General features: G+C 42.9%; 1 protein-coding gene across 1 annotated transcript in view; it reads right to left on the bottom strand.

The window, feature by feature from the left end:
• Positions 1 to 17479, bottom strand: part of SLC2A13 (solute carrier family 2 member 13) — a 324413-nt gene that overhangs the window by 211699 nt on the left and 95235 nt on the right. The window contains exon 3 of the mRNA XM_054018969.1: positions 2373 to 2581. Within this exon, the coding sequence (XP_053874944.1) occupies positions 2373 to 2581 (209 nt within the window). The remainder of the gene's footprint in view (positions 1 to 2372; positions 2582 to 17479) is intronic.

Here is a 17479-nt window from a genome sequence, read left to right as displayed (position 1 = left end):
ATTAGATTGATCACCATCTACTGCAATATTGTTGAATTTTGTAGATCATTCTGGGTGAATTGCACCCAACAGCAGAGGTGCAGTGCATCATGTAAGCCCCACAGAGTGTTCCAAGGGAGAGCTACACATGAAGTCACCCTGCCGGGGAGACCTCTGCACACCAACTGTGTCTTCCCGAGGTTGTCACATAAGGTGTGATTTAGGGCAGGCCAAGGGAGGAGTCAAGAGTTGCATTATTATATAGCAGCTCATGCAAAGTAGCACAGAGGGTGATGCAGTCACTGATCTAGTCCACAGGTGGGAGTGGGGGGGGGGGGAGCAGAAGGGATTCTGTTGCAGTCCCACTCTGAATCCAGACTGTACAATCTCACACACATCATCCATGTAAACTCCAGTTATTCAGTCTTCATGCAGATAACAGCACTTTCAACAGGATCCTGAATGAAATTTAAATGTGCTTGGTTTCATGTTTGATTTCACTCGCAATATGTGCTTTGCTACATCTGTACTTTTTATATTGCTTGGAACTAGGAGTGGAGCCACCTGCATACACCCTGCATCAAACAGGAGCTGCCCCAGGTAAGTGCTCTGCACCTCCTGCTTGCCCCAGCCCTGAGCGCCCTCCCGCACCCCCACCCTGAGTGCCCTCCTGCACCCTAACTCCCTCCCAGACCCCGCACCCCCACCCGGAGCCCCAGGGGTAAGCCAGGGGCACCTCCCCACCACAGTACAGTATATAATGCCTTTTGTCTGCCCCCCCAAAATTTCCTTGGAACCTAACCCCCTACATTTATATTAAATCTTATGGGAAAATTGGATTCGTTTAACACAGTTTCACTTAAAGTTGCATTTTTCAGGAACATAACTACAACATTAAGTGAGGAGTTACTGTACTTGACTTTATATATGCTAACTTTTTTAAACCAGTGGTTCTCAACCTTTCCCAACTACTGAAACCTGAGCCCTGCCACCCACATATTAAGCATGTATCTTAGCTTTGTAGTGTCCCCTGTGCCATGGAGCCCCAGGCAGTTGCCATCCCCTAAAGCTGGCCCTGTACTTGCAACAACCCTAAACCTGTCCTGTGACCCTCCCCAACCTCCACAGGTCATGACCTATAGGTTGAGAAACACTGATCTAGATGAGATGATGTACCCCTGGAAAACCTCTGAGTACCCCCAGGGGTACGCGTACCGCTAGTTGAGAACCACGGTTTTAAATCATGCACAAAACTACTACAGTTAGAATAGCTTTGAAATGTTTGCTTTGGAGTGTGATTTTCAAAAGTGTGTAAGTCAACTACCCACCTCAAGTGCCACTGAGTTGACTTGTACTCCTGAGTTATACACTTTTGAAAATCCCAACTAAAATGCACATGACTCCAAAAACATTTCAAATCGTGTAACCTGTCGCAGACGCCAAGCCGACAGCAACAAAGTAATTTGATTATGTACTATCAGACGGGAAAATTTTTAAATACACACTACCACCAGGTAACTCCTGTTGCACTTCCCACCAGCTCTGAGTGGTAGAAGTTGTCTCCTTGGTGATTTCAGAAATAATGACTTTCAAAGGTTGTCTTGTACTTCTTACTTCCCTACATAATCACTATAGTTACTGTCCCTTAGTTGTCAACCTCAAAAAAAGGTAGGGGGAAAAAAATCAAGGAGTCAACGGAACTGCTCACATGCTTACAGTTAAACACGCACAAGTATTTGTGGGATCAGAGCATAAAGATGTAAAAGAAATACAAAGAATTTGAATGACCACACCACAATTTAAAGGTAGAGCATAAATGACTTCAAAAGACTGTGTTAACTATAATGTTGATAGTAATTTATATGTCTAGTTCTGTAAGTCTTGCTAACAGTTGCTTGCTGAGATTCTGCTCAGCCAAGACATAGCCTAGGGATAACTTCAGGCATTTGAGAGATTAACCCTTCCATAGCCTCGACTTTGTCCTTTCCTACATACCAATCTTTTTTCTATCAATGATAGAAATGAACATACAAAATAGATATATTTAACTTAAGTATAAATCTACTCATGTCCATCTTATAATATACTGATTATTTGTGAACTATATGCCTTGCTTATTCCTTCTTTAAACACACATTTCAAGTGACAACATAAAATCTTATAATATATAGCTTCATTTTTTCCTCACTTAAAAAATAAAATCAGGATAGCATTTACAACAGCATCTTCAGTTCTACAGATGAATTTCTTGAGACTTAAACTACCAATATGATAATACTTGAAATATTTACAAAATCAGGAAAAAACATTAAATTACCACAAAGTACAATTTCCTGTTATTTGCCTCCTCAGTGACATAGGTAGACAGAGATGCCAAGAAATTTCTAACCTACCTGCTCCAACTTCTTTTTCTTCCTCTTCAATGTTGTTTTTGATACTATCATATTCCTCATCAATTGTCTGGTTGCCACGTATCTGAGACAGAATTCTCCGTGCTTTCTGAGTTTGGCCTTTCTGAATCAGCCAGCGGGGGCTTTCAGGAAGAAACAGGAAGCCAAAAAACTGTATAATTGCTGGAACTGCTGAGAGGCCCAGCATGTACCTACAAACAAACAAAAATATCTTTAATTCAAACTTAAAAAATTCTCACATCTGCAAGTGCTCCAGCTCCCATTAGCCACTTTCTAAAAACACATCCTTCAGCTTAAATAACCAAATGGGTGAATGTATGCTTCACAAAAGCAGCATCCAGGATTTTCTATCAGAATCAAAAGGAATCTTGAAGAGACTGTTGTGCTGCTTACATTTAACTTGGGTGTTAAAAAAGACATAATATTCATTACAAAGACATAACTTTCAATTTCAGTTCTTTACAAAATAATTACTTTACAACACATCTGCCTTTATGTCCACACTTCTAAGCGCCACCAACAGAAGACTCAACATTATAATTGCCATTTCTATTGGGCAATTCAAGTGGATGGCCCCAAAATGTAAAACTCCCCCAAGAAGTTTCCGTGCTGTTTTATAAAATCCCAGGGGATGGAGAAAAATAGCCTCAAACACAAATGCTACAGCAGTCTTAAAAATACCAAATTCTTCACTGGGAAACCCTTCAGAAAATGGGGAAATGGCAGAAGTGCTAAATTACTTTTTTGTTTCAGTTTTCACCAAAAAGTTTAGTAGTGATTGGACGTCTAACATAGTTAATGCCAGTGAAAATGAGGTAGGATCAGAGGGTAAAATAGGGAAAGAAAAGTTAAAAATTACATAGACAAGCCAGATATCTTTTAAGTGCCCAGGGCCTGATGAAATATATCCTACAATACTCAAGGAGCTGACTAAGGAGCTATCTGAGCCATTAGCGATAATCTTTGAAAAGTCATGGAAGACAGGAGAGATTCCAGAGGACTAGAAAAATGCATATATAGTGCCACTCTATAAAAAGGGAAATAAGGACAACCTGGGGAATTACAGACCAGTCAGCTTAACTTCAGTACCCTGCAAGATAATGGAGCAAATAATTAAGCAATCAGTTTGCAAACATCTAGATGATAGTAAGGTTATAAGTAACAGTCAGCATGGATTTGTCAAGAACAAATCATGTCAAACCAACCTAATAGCTTTCTTTGACACGGTAACAAGCTTTGTGGATAGGGGGAAGTAAAGATATATCACATGTAAGGCTTTTGATACTGTCTAATGAGCTTCTCATAAACAAACTAGGGAGATACAACCTAGATGGCGTTACTATAAAGTGGGTGCATAACTTATTTTAAAACCATACCTAGGAAGTAATTATCAGTGGTTCACAGTCAAGCTGGAAGGGCATATCAAATGGGGTCCCACAGGGATCAGTTCTGGGTTCAGTTCTGTTCAATATCTTCATCAGTGATTTAGATAATGGCACAGAGATACACTTATAAAGTTTGTGGACGATGCTAAGCTGGGAAGGGTTACAAGTGCTTTGGAGGATAGGATTAAAATTCAAAATGATCTGGACAAACTGGAGAAATGGCCTGAAGTAAACAGGATGAAATTAAATACGAACAAATGCAAACTACTCTATTTAGGAACGAACAATTGGTTCCACACATACAAAATGGGAAATGATTGCCTAGGAAGGAGCAATGCAGAAAGGTGTCGGGGGAAGCATAGTGGATCAAAAGCTAAATATGAGTCAACAGTGCAACACTATTGGAAAAAAGAAAAGAAAAGAAAAGAAAAGAAAAGAAAAGAAAAGAAAGAAAGAAAGAAAGAAAGAAAGAAAGAAAGAAAGAAAGAAAGAAAGAAAGAAAGAAAGAAAGAAAGAAAGAAAGAAAGAAAGAGAAAACCCCAAAAGACATCATTTTGGGATGTGTTAGAAGGAGTGTAGTAAAGGAGACGTGAGAAATAATTCTTCCATTCTTACTCAGGCCTCAGTTGCAGTATTGTGTCCAGTTCTGGGCACCACATTTCAGGAAAGATGTGGACAAATTGGAGAAAGTCCAGAGAAGAGCAACAAAAATGATTAAAGATCTAGAAAACATGACCTACGACGGAAGATTGAAAAAACTGGGTATATTTAGGCTGGAAAAGAGAAGATTGAGAGGGGACACAATAACAGTTTTCAAGTACAGAAAAGGCTGTTACAAAGAGAAGGGAGAAAAAATATTCTCTTTAACCTCAGATGATAGGACAAGAAGCAATGCTCTTAAATTGCAGCAAGGGAGGTTTAGGTTGGACATTAGGAAAAACTTGCTGTCAGGGTAGTTAAGCACTGGAATAAATTGCCTAGGGAGGTTGTAGAATCTCCATCACTGGAGATTTTTAAGAGCAGGTTAGACAAACCTGTCAGCTATGGTCTAGATAATACTTAGTCCTGTCATGAGTGCAGGGGACTGGACTAAATGATCTTTCGAGGTCCCTTCCAGTCCTACGATTCTATGCTGGGATTACGAACACACATGATAACACAATATTCACTAAACACTAGTGTAAATCAGGACTAACTCCACTGAAATCAATGGAATTGAACTGGTATAAAATCAGCTACAGGGTAATCTGGCCCATAATTTCTTCTATTTCCCACCCGTAATAGCTCCATTCTTGTAGACCAGAAGGTGACTTAAGCAGGTGAGGATACTGCCCTCTGAAATGCTTGGAAGATAGGATGCTCGTCCATTTCAACCCAGATGGCTCACAAGAATGAATCTGGAGGTAAAAGCCCCACATGTCAGCAATCACAGTAGCGAAGAGTCTTGGGTTGATAAATACCCCAAGTCCTTACCTGGGCTATTTACAATATTGATTTTTTTTGTGTGTGGGGGGGGGGGGGGTGGAGAACTTAGGTTTGTCTCTTCAGTGAGGAGAGGAAATAAGAGAAAATTGGTTATAGAGAGAGGGGGCAAATTCTATTTCTGATGCTTGAGTCAAAATAGAATTCTCCTCACTCTCCCATAGCCATATTGGTTTTTCATTGCTAAAAAATAACACACCTATGTTGTGACAGTTAAGCTGGTGTGAATCTAAATATACACAGGAGTAAGGATCTATGGAGTAGACATATTTACAATTTTCTGACTATATGCACAAATGCAACAGAGAAACTTCATTTTAATTAATGACAGGTTTCAGAGTAGCAGCCGTGTTAGTCTGTATCCGCAAAAAGAACAGGAGTACTTGTGGCACCTTAGAGACTAACAAATTTATTAGAGCATAAGCTTTCATGGACTACAGCCCACTTCTTCGGATGCATACCGAAGAAGTGGACTGTAGTCCACGAAAGCTTATGCTCTAATAAATTTGTTAGTCTCTAAGGTGCCACAAGTACTCCTGTTCTTTCATTTTAATTGACACAGGAGCAACCCATGTAAAAAGGAGTTCATTTCTGACTTTTGGAAGGCAGTTTGCCTCGATCCAGCTCTGGAGTCTTTAAAAGTCCAATTCAAAACATCATCATCCATATGTGGAGTTGGAATTTACTCTTCCATGTACAATACGCTGGCTGATCTAACATTCTGTGATCATCTCCAGGGTTATGGTTGGGAGAATTAGCTAGGCTGCCAATGCTGGAACCCAGTAATGATTAACAACCTTATGTCATATCTTGCCCTGGCTACGCAGGGCAATTAAAACAGAAGACAAAAGTAAACTGACAGTATGGAGTTCTAGGGTTCTGATCTATGTGCTTTTGCTTATTTCTTCTGTTTTATTTCTTCAAAAATAAAATGACAGACATGAGTAATAATAAATAATGTATTTGCAAACACAAATATATTAGTTTTCAAAACAGTAAAACTGAAATACCAGTACATATTTCTAGCACACTGCACTGAAGAATTATAGACTATAAATGATCCAAACATACACATGTCTAGAAACAGACATTTGGCTCAGCTGTAAAGTAAGTTTTTCCCCCCACATTGAATCCAAGATATTCCATAACATCTAAACCTAAAGCTGATTTCCACTTATAATTGTGAAAACTAGTTATGCATATGTACTCAAAGTATTTCTGCACATATTTTTGTTCAGAATATACTCCAAAGCCTCCCCATGTGTATGAAGTTTACATAGTTTTCTGGTTTTTCAGCATGGTAATGAAAAAGTAAGTGTTATTTAGCTCACAAAAAGGTCTTTCACTTAAAATGTCACAGTAGGTCAGGCAAAGGCAGAAGTCCTCCAGTTTCATGATCTATCTCAAAAAATCTTAAAGAATAAAATGTCCTTCAGCTTTTCTAGCCAAAGTTTGATTTGTTTAGAAATTATGGATATTCAAAAAAGAACATCCAGGAAGTTGGATTTAATTTAAGTAATTTGTTTTTTAAATTCATCTTTTTACTGTACGTGAAATCACCACATTCATCAAGCATTGGAAGAAACCTGAAGATATCTGGATGTTTTATTTCAAATGGTCCTGAAACCACTCTAAATGCAGCTAACACCTTGTTCACTTCATTAGTTATCTTGACTGTACTAGCTGCAAACATACCCCTAGTAGATTGTTTATACAGCAAAATTTAGTGTACAAACATCCTCACACCCTGAAATGATTCCATTAGCTAACAGAATTAACAGTGGTTGTTTCAACTGGACTTGAAAAACAAATGTTTTTCAGTCTCAAGGTGCATGCTTCCAGACAGGGGGCGGGGGGCAACAAAATCTCATTCCTGGACATTTTGCAAAGTACACTATAAAGAGAAAACAACCAAACAGTGGGGGGAGGGATCATTGAAACATTAGAGGAATTTAATTTCAGGCCTGCTACCCAAATTCATTTAGTGATAAGCCAAAACATGGTTATAATTGAAATGGAAGCAATATAAAGGCCATCGAAAAATTTTATTTATGGGTTTAATGAAGATGATAACTGCAGGGCAAAGAGGCAGAGAATGGAACAGGAGGGGGATGAAGGAGCATGTAGTAGCTAAGGTAAAGAGGGACAGGTTGGCTATTCTGAACAGTGCGCATCCATCCCAATCTTTCATATCAACCTGTGGGTAGCAGATTTAATCCTCTGGCTACTAACTTATATCTTGACTTTAGCTAGGGTTACCATACGTCCTCTTTTTCCCGGACATGTCCGGCTTTTCGGCAGTCAAACCCCCGTCCGGGGGGAATTGCCAAAAAGCGGAACATGTCCGGGAAATGGCGGCTCTGTTTAAGAGCCCGGCTGCCTGAACGCTCCCGGCTTCGGGCAGCCCCGTGCCTGGAGACCCTGCGCCGCCGGAGCCCGGGAGGGGAAGTGCCCGGCTGGGGGCGCAGGGTCTGGAGGCACAGGGCTGCCCGAAGCCGGTAGCGCTCGGGCAGCCCGGCTCTTAAATAGAGCCGCGGGGACTGGAGCCTCCAGCCGCCGGGGCTGTGTGTAACTGACACAGTGTCAGTTACACAGCGCCAAAGAGGAGAAAAGCCTCCAGCCCCCGGGGCTCTGTGTAACTGACCCAGTGTCAGTTACACAGCGCCAAAGAGGAGAAAAGCCTCCAGCCCCCGGGGCTCTGTGTAACTGACCCAGTGTCAGTTACACAGCGCCAAAGAGGAGAAAAGCCTCCAGCGGCAGGGGCTCTGTGTAACTGACACAGTGTCAGTTACACAGAGCCCCAGCCGCTGGAGGCTCTGTTTAAGAACCGGGCTGCCCGAGAGCTACCGGCTTTGGGCAGCCGCGTGCCTCCGGACCCTGCGCCCCCAGCCGGGCACTTCCCCTCCCGGGCTCCGGCGGCGCAGGGTCCGGAGGCACGGGGGCTGCCCAAAGCCGGTAGCGCTGGGGCAGCCCGGCTCTTAAACAGAGCCTAAGAGGAGCAGAGCCTCCAGCTGCGGAGGCTCTGCTCCTCTTCGGCTCTGTGTAACTTATACAGTGTAAGTTACGCAGAGCCGCCGGAGCCCCAGAGGGGAAGTGCCCGGCTGGGGGCGCAGGGTCCGGAGGCATGGGGGCTGCCCAAAGCCCGAGCGCTACCGGCTTCACGGTTTGCTGGGCAGCCTCCAGACCCTGCGCCCCCGGCTGGGCGCTTCCCCTCCCGGGCACCAGCTGCGCTGGGGAAGCGCCGGCTGGGGGCGCAGGGTCTGGGGGCTGCCCGGGAAACCGTGATGCTGGTAGCACTGGGGCAGCCCTTTCCCCCTGGCTGGGAGTGGGAGGGAGGAGGGGGCGGAGTTAGGGTGGGGGAAGGGGCGGAGTTGGGGCAGGGCTAGGGGTGGGGAAATGGGCGGGGCCATGGCCCGTGGAGGGTCCTCTTTTTTTATTTATGAGATATGGTAACCCTAACTTTAGCAAAGCTTTTGAGGCGGTCTCCCATAGTATTCTTGCCAGCAAGTTAAAAAAGTATGGATTGGATGAATGGACTATAAGGTGGATAGAAAGCTGGCTAGATCATTGGGCTCAATGGGTAGTGATCAATGGCTCCATGTCTAGTTGGCAGCCAGTATCAAGCGGAATGCCACAGGGGTCTGTCCTGGGGCCAGTTTTGTTCAAAATCGTTATTAAAGATCTGGACGATGGGATGGATTGCACCCTCAGCAAGTTCACAGATGACACTAAGCTCCAGGGAAGAGGGATAGGGAAGGTAGGGATAGGGTCCAGAGTGACCTAGACAAATAGGAGGATTGGGCTAAAAGGAATCTGATGAGGTTCAACAAGGACAAGTGCAGAGTCCTGCAAATAGGACGGAAGAATCCCATGCACTGCTACAGGCTGGGATCAACTAGCTAAGCGGCAGTTCTGATGAAAAAGACCTAGGGATTACAGTGAACAAGAAGCTGGACATGAGTCAACAGTGTGCCCTTGTTGCCAAGAAGCCTGGGCTGCATTGCCAGCAGATCAAGGGAAGTGATTATTCCCCGTCTATTCAGCACTGGAGTATTGTGTCCAGTTCTAGAACCCCCCACCCCACTACAGAAAGGATGTGGACAAACTGAAGAGAGAGTCCAGCAGAGGGCAAAGAAAATGATATGGGGGCTGAAGCAGATGACTTATGAGGAGAAGCTGAGGGAACTGGGCTTATTTAGTCTGCCGAAGAGAAGAGTGAGGGTGGATTTGATAGCAGCCTTCAACTACCTGAAGGGGGGTTCCAAAGAGGATGGAGTTAGGCTGTTCTCAGTGGTGGCAGATGACAGAACAAGGAGCAATAGTCTCAAGTTGCAGTGGGGGAGGTCTAGGTTGGATATTAGGAAAAACTATTTCACTAGAAGGGTGGTGAAGCACTGGAATGGGTTACCTAAGGAGGTAGTGGAATCTCCATCCTTTGAGGTTTTTAAGGCCCAGCTTGACAAAGCCCTGGCTGGGATGATTTAGTTGGGGTTGGTCCTGGTTTTGAGCAGGGGGTTGGACTAGATGAACCTCCTGAGGTCCCTTCCAACTTTAATCTTTTATGATTCTGTGGTAAATTCCAAACCTTATTTGTAAGTAGACTGCAGGAAAGATGTTGAAAGGACAAGTAAAGACAACTCAGGAAACAATATCCCGTCACCTATTATAAAAAGAAAAGCAGACACTACAAAGAGAAAGTAAATCAAGAGAAGAAAGCTGTAGTAGGCAAAGCTGATTGAGCAGCATTTGGCCAATATATCTGACAAATGTCACCAGTATTCACCTAGTAATGCGCCAATTAGCCATGTGGCTATCACACACTATTCATGAATATATTTATTCAATGAACACCAGTAAATTTCATCAAATGATATACTCAACATATGGTTCTTCTACCATTTGTCCATCTCTAATAGTAAGTTGACGTTTTAAAAGAGAGGACTAAATATATTACAATCACATATAGTACATAATTGGTTAATTCCTTTAAATTACAGGGAGCGTGACAGCAGAACTGACTTTCAACCTGATCTATGAGATTTAGTCCTCTAGATTTTAGACAAAAGGTATATATTTCCTGTTTTGTCCGTGATATAGTGCTTTATCAATATAATTAATATGCTGGAGTACTATGTTTGTAGTCACAATGGAGTATGGAGAGCAAGCCAAGAGGAAAAATACCTGAAGAGCCAAGAGTATAAATCTACTGCAAGTTGACTAGCTGCCTGGGTCTGGAAACAGGAATAACTTTCAGTCTAGATTTGGTATATTACAGTATAACATAGGTCTTAACGTCACTCTGGCAATTTTTAAAAACGTACATCTAGTGAGCTAGCATTCAGAAATCTAATATATTTCTTTCCTATGGAGAGTATAAGACTGAATTTGAAGCCAAATGCCTAACAGAAGTGAAAAAAATCCAGCATGAAATTTAATATATTTTCTGTAACATTCCTCCTCAGAGACATCACTATAATACTTTTGAGTTGGCATTGGGAGAGTATATAAACATGGCAGGAGAATCATGCTGAATTTTTTTGTTTTGTTTTGTTTGTAATTTACTATCCAGTATTTGCAAGAACAAGTAGAGATTAGAGAAGGTGTTTACTATTTTCATTGGCATTAGCAGGTTAAAGAATATTTTGGTAAATTAGATGTATTCACGTCAAGAGGAAAATTCACCCGAGGATACTTGAACTAGATGAAGCAATCTTGGAACCATTAGCAATTATCGTTGAGAACTAGTGGAGGATGGGTGAGGTCCCAGAGGACTGGAGAAGAGCACACATAGTACCTTATCTTTAAAATGGGGAGCAAAGAGGACTGGGGAATTCTAGACCAATCAGCCTAACTTTGAAACCTTGAAAGTTACTGGAACAAAATTACTGTAAGCATCTTGAAGATAATAGGGTTATAAGGAAACAAAATGCAGTGATAAGGTCTCTCCAAGAAAAATACCAACGGTCCTTAAGAGAACAATGGGGGACCTGTTCATTGGGAAATGCCTACCAGCCTGTCTAACAGTCCTATTTTTCCAAGCCCAGAGTCTAAAATCAAAGGACTGCTAAGGCCAGATCTGCACTACAAACTTCTACTGGCACAGCTACTTAGTCAGGGCTGTAATTTGTAACGGACATAGGTATGCTAACAAAAGGCCATATGGTAGATGCAGTTATACTGGCAGAACTTCTCCATTATAAATTGCATCCACACTAGAAGCACCTTGCCGGTACAGTTTACCAGTGAGGCTACACCAGCAAAATGCTCCTAGTGTAGATCCTCAGCCATTAAAAACCTCTGCCTTGAGACTAAGGCTTTGTCTATACACAATTTTGTTGACAAAAGGCAGTCTGTCTCTCCCAGCCCAGAAATGGAGGAAATTGGGCTAAGGGGAAGTTACCAGAAGTGGCAATGAAAGATTAAGGTTTAAGTAATATCAGAGGTGTGTAGACTTTTGGTTGTTTTAACCCTCTTCTCTGCTTGCTTCATACCTTTTGGTGTATAAACAAGAAGCTCATTTTGGCATTCTCCACTCCTCTGCTCCTCTAAGACCTCATCCATCCTCCATGACTTTTCAAAGATAATTGTTATCGGGTCTGAGATTGCTTCAGCTAGTTCCTTAGGTACCCTACAGTGAATTTTATCAGGCCATGTGTGACGTTATTGACATAAACTGGGACCGTATAGATCATTGTTGCAACCAAGGTCCTGTAGTGGCACCCAAATCTTGTATAAAGGGGGTCAAATGGGGTGTCTAGGACAAGGTTATGGTTTACTGGTTATGATTATGCTGTCTATATGTGTGTATCCGTTTTGTAGTCGAAGTTATGAATATTGGCTCTATACTGTCTGTATGGCAAACTTATGCTATGCTTCTGGGTGACATCCCAGACAAGCTGAGATTAGCTCTGCCTAGCCTGCTTGATGGCCCATTAGGGACCATCAGCTATACAATGGACCCATTGAGAGAAGGCAGATATGTCTTGTACCTCGGCAAAGTATGCAGGGACTGGCCCATGTGACTCCAGACTCCATTTTGCTGTAATTTTCCACAGTAAGAACAAAGAGGTGTTCTTATACCTGGAAAAGACTATATAAGGCTGATGCCTGATCTCCATCTTCTTCATTCCTGCTTCTTACCTCTGGAGGAACTTTGCTATAAGCTGAAGCTTTGAACAAAGGACTGAGGACCCATCCCAGCGGGGGATGTATTCCAGAGACTTGATTTGAACCTGCAGTTTATTCCATCGCTGCTGCAAGCCTGAACCAAGAACTTTGCCATTACTGTATGTAATTGATTCCATTTAACCAATTCTAACTCTCATCTCTATCTTTTTCCTTTTATGAATAAACCTTTAGATTTTAGATTCTAAAGGATTGGCAACAGCGTGATTTGTGGGTAAGATCCGATTTGTATATTGACCTGGGTCTGGGGCTTGGTCCTTTGGGATCAGGAGAACCTTTTTCTTTTACTGGGGTATTGGTTTTCATAACCATTTGTCCCCATAACGAGTGGCACTGGTGGTGATACTGGGAAACTGGAGTGTCTAAGGAGATTGCTTGTGAGACTTGCGGTTAGCCAGGGGGTGAGACCGAAGTCCTCCTAGTCTGGCTGGTTTGGTTTGCCTTAGAGGTGGAAAAAACCCCAGCCTTGGGCTGTAACTGCCCTATTTGAGCAATTTGTCCTGAGTTGGCACTCTCAGTTGGGTTCCGCCAGAACCGCATTGTCACACCATGCCAACTTAAATACATCTAAATATTCTTTAACCTGTTCTTTACCTGATTTTGGCTTGCATTCCTTCCCCCTTGTTGTTAATATTAAGTGTTCAGAATAGGGTGACCAGATGAGGGGAAGAAAATATGGGACATATGGGGGGGGGGGAGGGTGCCCACCGGCAGAGCAAAAAAAAGCTGAGTCCTGCCCCGTGCTGCCGGCGGATATCGGGACAAAATGCGTCCCAACCAAAGATCGGTCGGGACGCGGGACAGACACCGAAATATCGAGACAGTCCCGATTTTATCGGGACGTCTGGTCACCCTAGTTCAGAATCTGATCACAATTACCTTTTAGTGAAGACTGAAGCAAAACAGGCATTAAACTCCTCAGCTTTCTTGATGCCATCAGTTATTAGCTCTGTCTTCCTGCTAAGTAGAGGACCTACACTTTCCTACATCTTTCTTTTACTCCTAATGTATTTATAGAACCTCTTCTTATTGCCTTTTACATCCCTTGGTAGATGTAACTCATTTTGTGACTTAACCTTTCTAATTCAGTTCCTTCCTGTTTGTACTATTCTTTTGGTTTCCATTTTTTGGAAAATAGACTATATATATATATATATATATATATATATATAAAATGTACAAGGTGCTCTCCATACGCATAGGAAGACAGTCCCTGCTCTGAAAACCCATAGTATTAAAAAAAAAACCACCACACACACACAGTTGAGGAGTTATCTGCTTCTCCCTACTAGTTCCTAACCAAACAGTGGGGAATGCATGTTGGAGACTGAGGACATTTCCTACCAGAAGGCTGGAAAGGTGTAATGATATTCACTTCTGATGAAACCCCAGACTGCTTAACTCCTAGCAGCCAGAAAACCTTTGTGATGCCTGGACTAGTGATCTCTGTCTGACCAAGCCAAGTCCATTTATGGGGACCCAATCCCAGGTGTTAGGTAAATAGTCATTTGGCTAATGATTAATATAGTTTTGGCACAAATACTAGTAAGGTAAATGTTTTTATAACAAGACAGGCATTTAGAATCTGCTCAAAAATGTAAAAGGGAACTACTGGCAGAACATGAAAAAAATCAAAGGTTATTTTATCTTTTACTTCAGTTTAATAAATTTACAGAAGAAAACTGAAAGCAGATAACTGACACTTGAAATAAATTGGAACGGTAATTTACACTTAAATAAGGTCACTGTTCTGAGTTACATGTAACTGTACTTCATTCTTCTGTCTGATTTAAAAATTAAAAGCAAAATCTCCTGAAACTGTAAAAGCTAATTCTTTAGATACTGACAGAGGTTTTCCAAACATGTCTAGCAATTCATTTATTTGCTGTGAATTGTAAGCTATGCAAAAAGTTTAATTTAGTTGCATAATTATAGAAAAACCACAGTCCAGCTAAGGCCTTTCATGCTTGTCAGACATACATCCTCAAAGCATAATAAAGCCCTTCACATTTGCTGTTCATTTGTAGCTTTTATTTCCTCCCCACAAATAAGCAGTTAACTCTTGATTCATAGAGCACAGGATCTGGTCCAAGAGGTGACTATAATTAAGGCTAAGATTATGTCACAAAGGTCACGATTTCCAGAGACGACCCCCCCCCCCCATGACATTTTCCGCTTCAGTCCCAGGGCAGCTGGAGCTGTCAGCTAATGGGGGGCCCCCTGCAGCTCCCAGCCACTGCGGGCAGCAGTTGCTGGACCTTCCCTCCTCTCCTGCAGCAGGGCTCAGGCTCTCGTTCCCCTGTCAGCCCCATTTTTCCAACAGTTATTTTTAGTAAAAGTCAGGGACAGGTCACAGGCATCCATGAATTTTTGTTTATTGCCCATGACCAAAATCTTAGCTATAACTAAATCGCTCAGTAATAGAGACCAAAATGCAATTAAATTCAACATCCTTGCGGGGAGGGGGAGGGGGGGAGAGAGAGAAACCCACCACAGTAGCATTTAACTTCAGAAAGAGGAACTACACAAAAATGAGGAAGCTAGTAAAGTGGAAATGTCATAGAACAGTCACAAGACTGACATGCCTGCAAGCTGCATGGAAATGTTTTAAAAACTTCATAATAGAGGCTCAAACTATATGGAGAAAAGAGAAAAAAAAAAAAAAACACCACACCACCACCACACACAGCAAAGAGACCAAAAAATTGTCACTATGGCTAAACAGAGTAAAAAAAAAAGGCGGTTAGAGACAAAAAGACATCCTTTAAAAACTGGAAGTCAAATCCTACTGAGTAACATAGGAAGGAGCATAAACTCTAGCAAGTCAAATGTAAAAGTATAATTCAGCAGCCAAAAAAGAATTTGAAGAGCAACTAGCAAAAAAAAAAAATGTTTTTAAGTACATCAGAAGCAGGAACCCTGCCAAACAATCAGTGGGTCCACAGGATGATCAAGGTGCCAAAGAAGCACTTAAGGAAGAGATGGCTGTTGCGGAGAATTCTTTGCATCACTCTTCACTGAATAGGATATGAGGGAGATTCCCACACCCCAGAGCCATTGTTTTTAGGTGACAAATCTAAGGAAACATCCCAGACTGAGGTGTCAATAGTGGAGGTTTTGGAACAAATTGATAAATTAAACAGTAATAAGTCTCCAGAACCAGATAGTTTTATTCATCCAAGAATTCAGATATGAAATTGCAGAGCTACTAACTGTGGTATGAGCCTATCACTTAAATCAGCCTCTGTACCAGATGACTGGAGGATAGGCTATGTAAATGCTCCAAAGGTAATCCTGGCAATTACAGGCTGGTAAGCCTAACATCAGTCCCAGGCAAATTGGTTGAAACTGAAGTAAATAACAGAACGATCAGACACATAGATGAACACCATATATTGGGGAAGAGTCAACATGGTTTTTGTAAAGGGAAAACCATGCCTCATCAATCTGTTACAATTCTTTGAGGCAGTCAACAAGCATGTGCACAAGGGTGATCCAGCAGATATAATGTACTAGAACTTTCAGAAAGCCTTGGTGAGGTCCCTCATCAAAGGGTCTTAGGCAAACTAAGCAGTCATGAGATAAGAGGGAAGATCCTCTCATGGATCAGTAACTGGTTAAAAGATGAGACACAAAGGGCAGAATAAATGGCCATTTTTCGCAGTGGAGAGGGGTTAATAGTGGGGTTCCCTCAAGGAAATGTACTGGGACTATGCTGTTCAAAGTATTCATAAATGATCTGTAAAAGAAGGTGAACACTAAGGTGCCAAATTTGCAGAGGATACAGAATTACTCAAGATAGTGAAGTCCAAAGCAGATTGCAAAGGGAATCTCACTAAACTGGGTGACGGGACAGCAAAATGGAAGAAATTCAAGTTGACAAGTGCAAAGTAATGCACATTGGAAAACATAATCCCAGCTATACATACAAAAATAATGGGGAGTACATTAGCTGTTACCACACAAGAATGAGATCTTGGGAGTCATCATGGATATTCTCTGAAAACATCTGTTCAATGTACTGCAGCAGTCAGAAAAAGCTAACAATGTTAGGAACCATTAGGAAAGGGATAGATAAGACAATATCATAATGCCACTATATTGTACACCCACACCTTGAACACTACATGCAGTTCTGGTCGCCTCATCTTAGAAAAGATATATTAGAACTGGAAAAGGTACAGAGAAGGGCAGTGTAGCAAAGTGAGACTCACTGGCGCAGCGCTTCCTGCTGGTCATCTTGGGAATTAGCTCTTTTCAGCCTTCGGAGCACTCCCTGCCAACAGGTGTCTCCCCTGCCTCAGGCCCCGTGTCCCACCCAGACCCCAGTGCCACTTTCCTCAGGGTTCTGCCCACCACAGTACTCCCACATACTGGGTCTCCCCTCCCAGGGGAACCCCCAACCCTCTACACCCACCTTGCTTCAGTGGCTACTGCCAGTCATCATCTAGCCCCTTTCTCCAGGGGCAGACTCCCGTAATGGCCACTCATGACTGGCAAGAGGGTTGGACCAGCTGCCTCTGTGTATTGCCAGGCTGCACCTCTGCAGCCCCAGTACCTTCTTAGGCCTTAACCAAGGCCTCAGCCTGGGGAGTTGCCAGGCTGGAGCTTCCCAGCTCCTTTGCCCTTCCCCAGCACTGCTCAACCTCAGGTACCCTTGCTCCTTCAGGCAGCTAGGTCCTTCTCTCTCCATGGCTAGAGAGAGATTCCTTCAGCTTCTGGCCCACAGCCCTCTTATCAGGGCCAGCTGGGTCCTAATTGAGCTGGCCAGAGCTGTGGCTGCTTCCCCAATCAGCCTAGTTTGGCTGCTTTCAATCCCTGTTCTCCAGGAGGTGGAGGCAGCCTTGTCACCCGTTTCTCTTGTCTTCCTGCAGTGGGCCCTGCGAGAGGGCGCTCCCCGCCCACCCCTCACCCCGGGCCCTCCAGAGATTTTTATTCGGCCCCTGTTCCGTGAGCCCCGCCGGCCTCCCCGTTCCCACACTCCAAGCCGGCTGCACACCCTGCAGCCGGTCCGGTTTGAAACCGCTCCTAGAGGCC

The sequence above is a fragment of the Malaclemys terrapin genome, chromosome 1 (assembly GCF_027887155.1).
Source record: "Malaclemys terrapin pileata isolate rMalTer1 chromosome 1, rMalTer1.hap1, whole genome shotgun sequence".
Classification (NCBI taxonomy): domain Eukaryota; kingdom Metazoa; phylum Chordata; order Testudines; family Emydidae; genus Malaclemys; species Malaclemys terrapin.
Note: the sequence above shows the minus strand (reverse complement) of the source record. Positions and strands in the feature narration are given on the sequence as shown.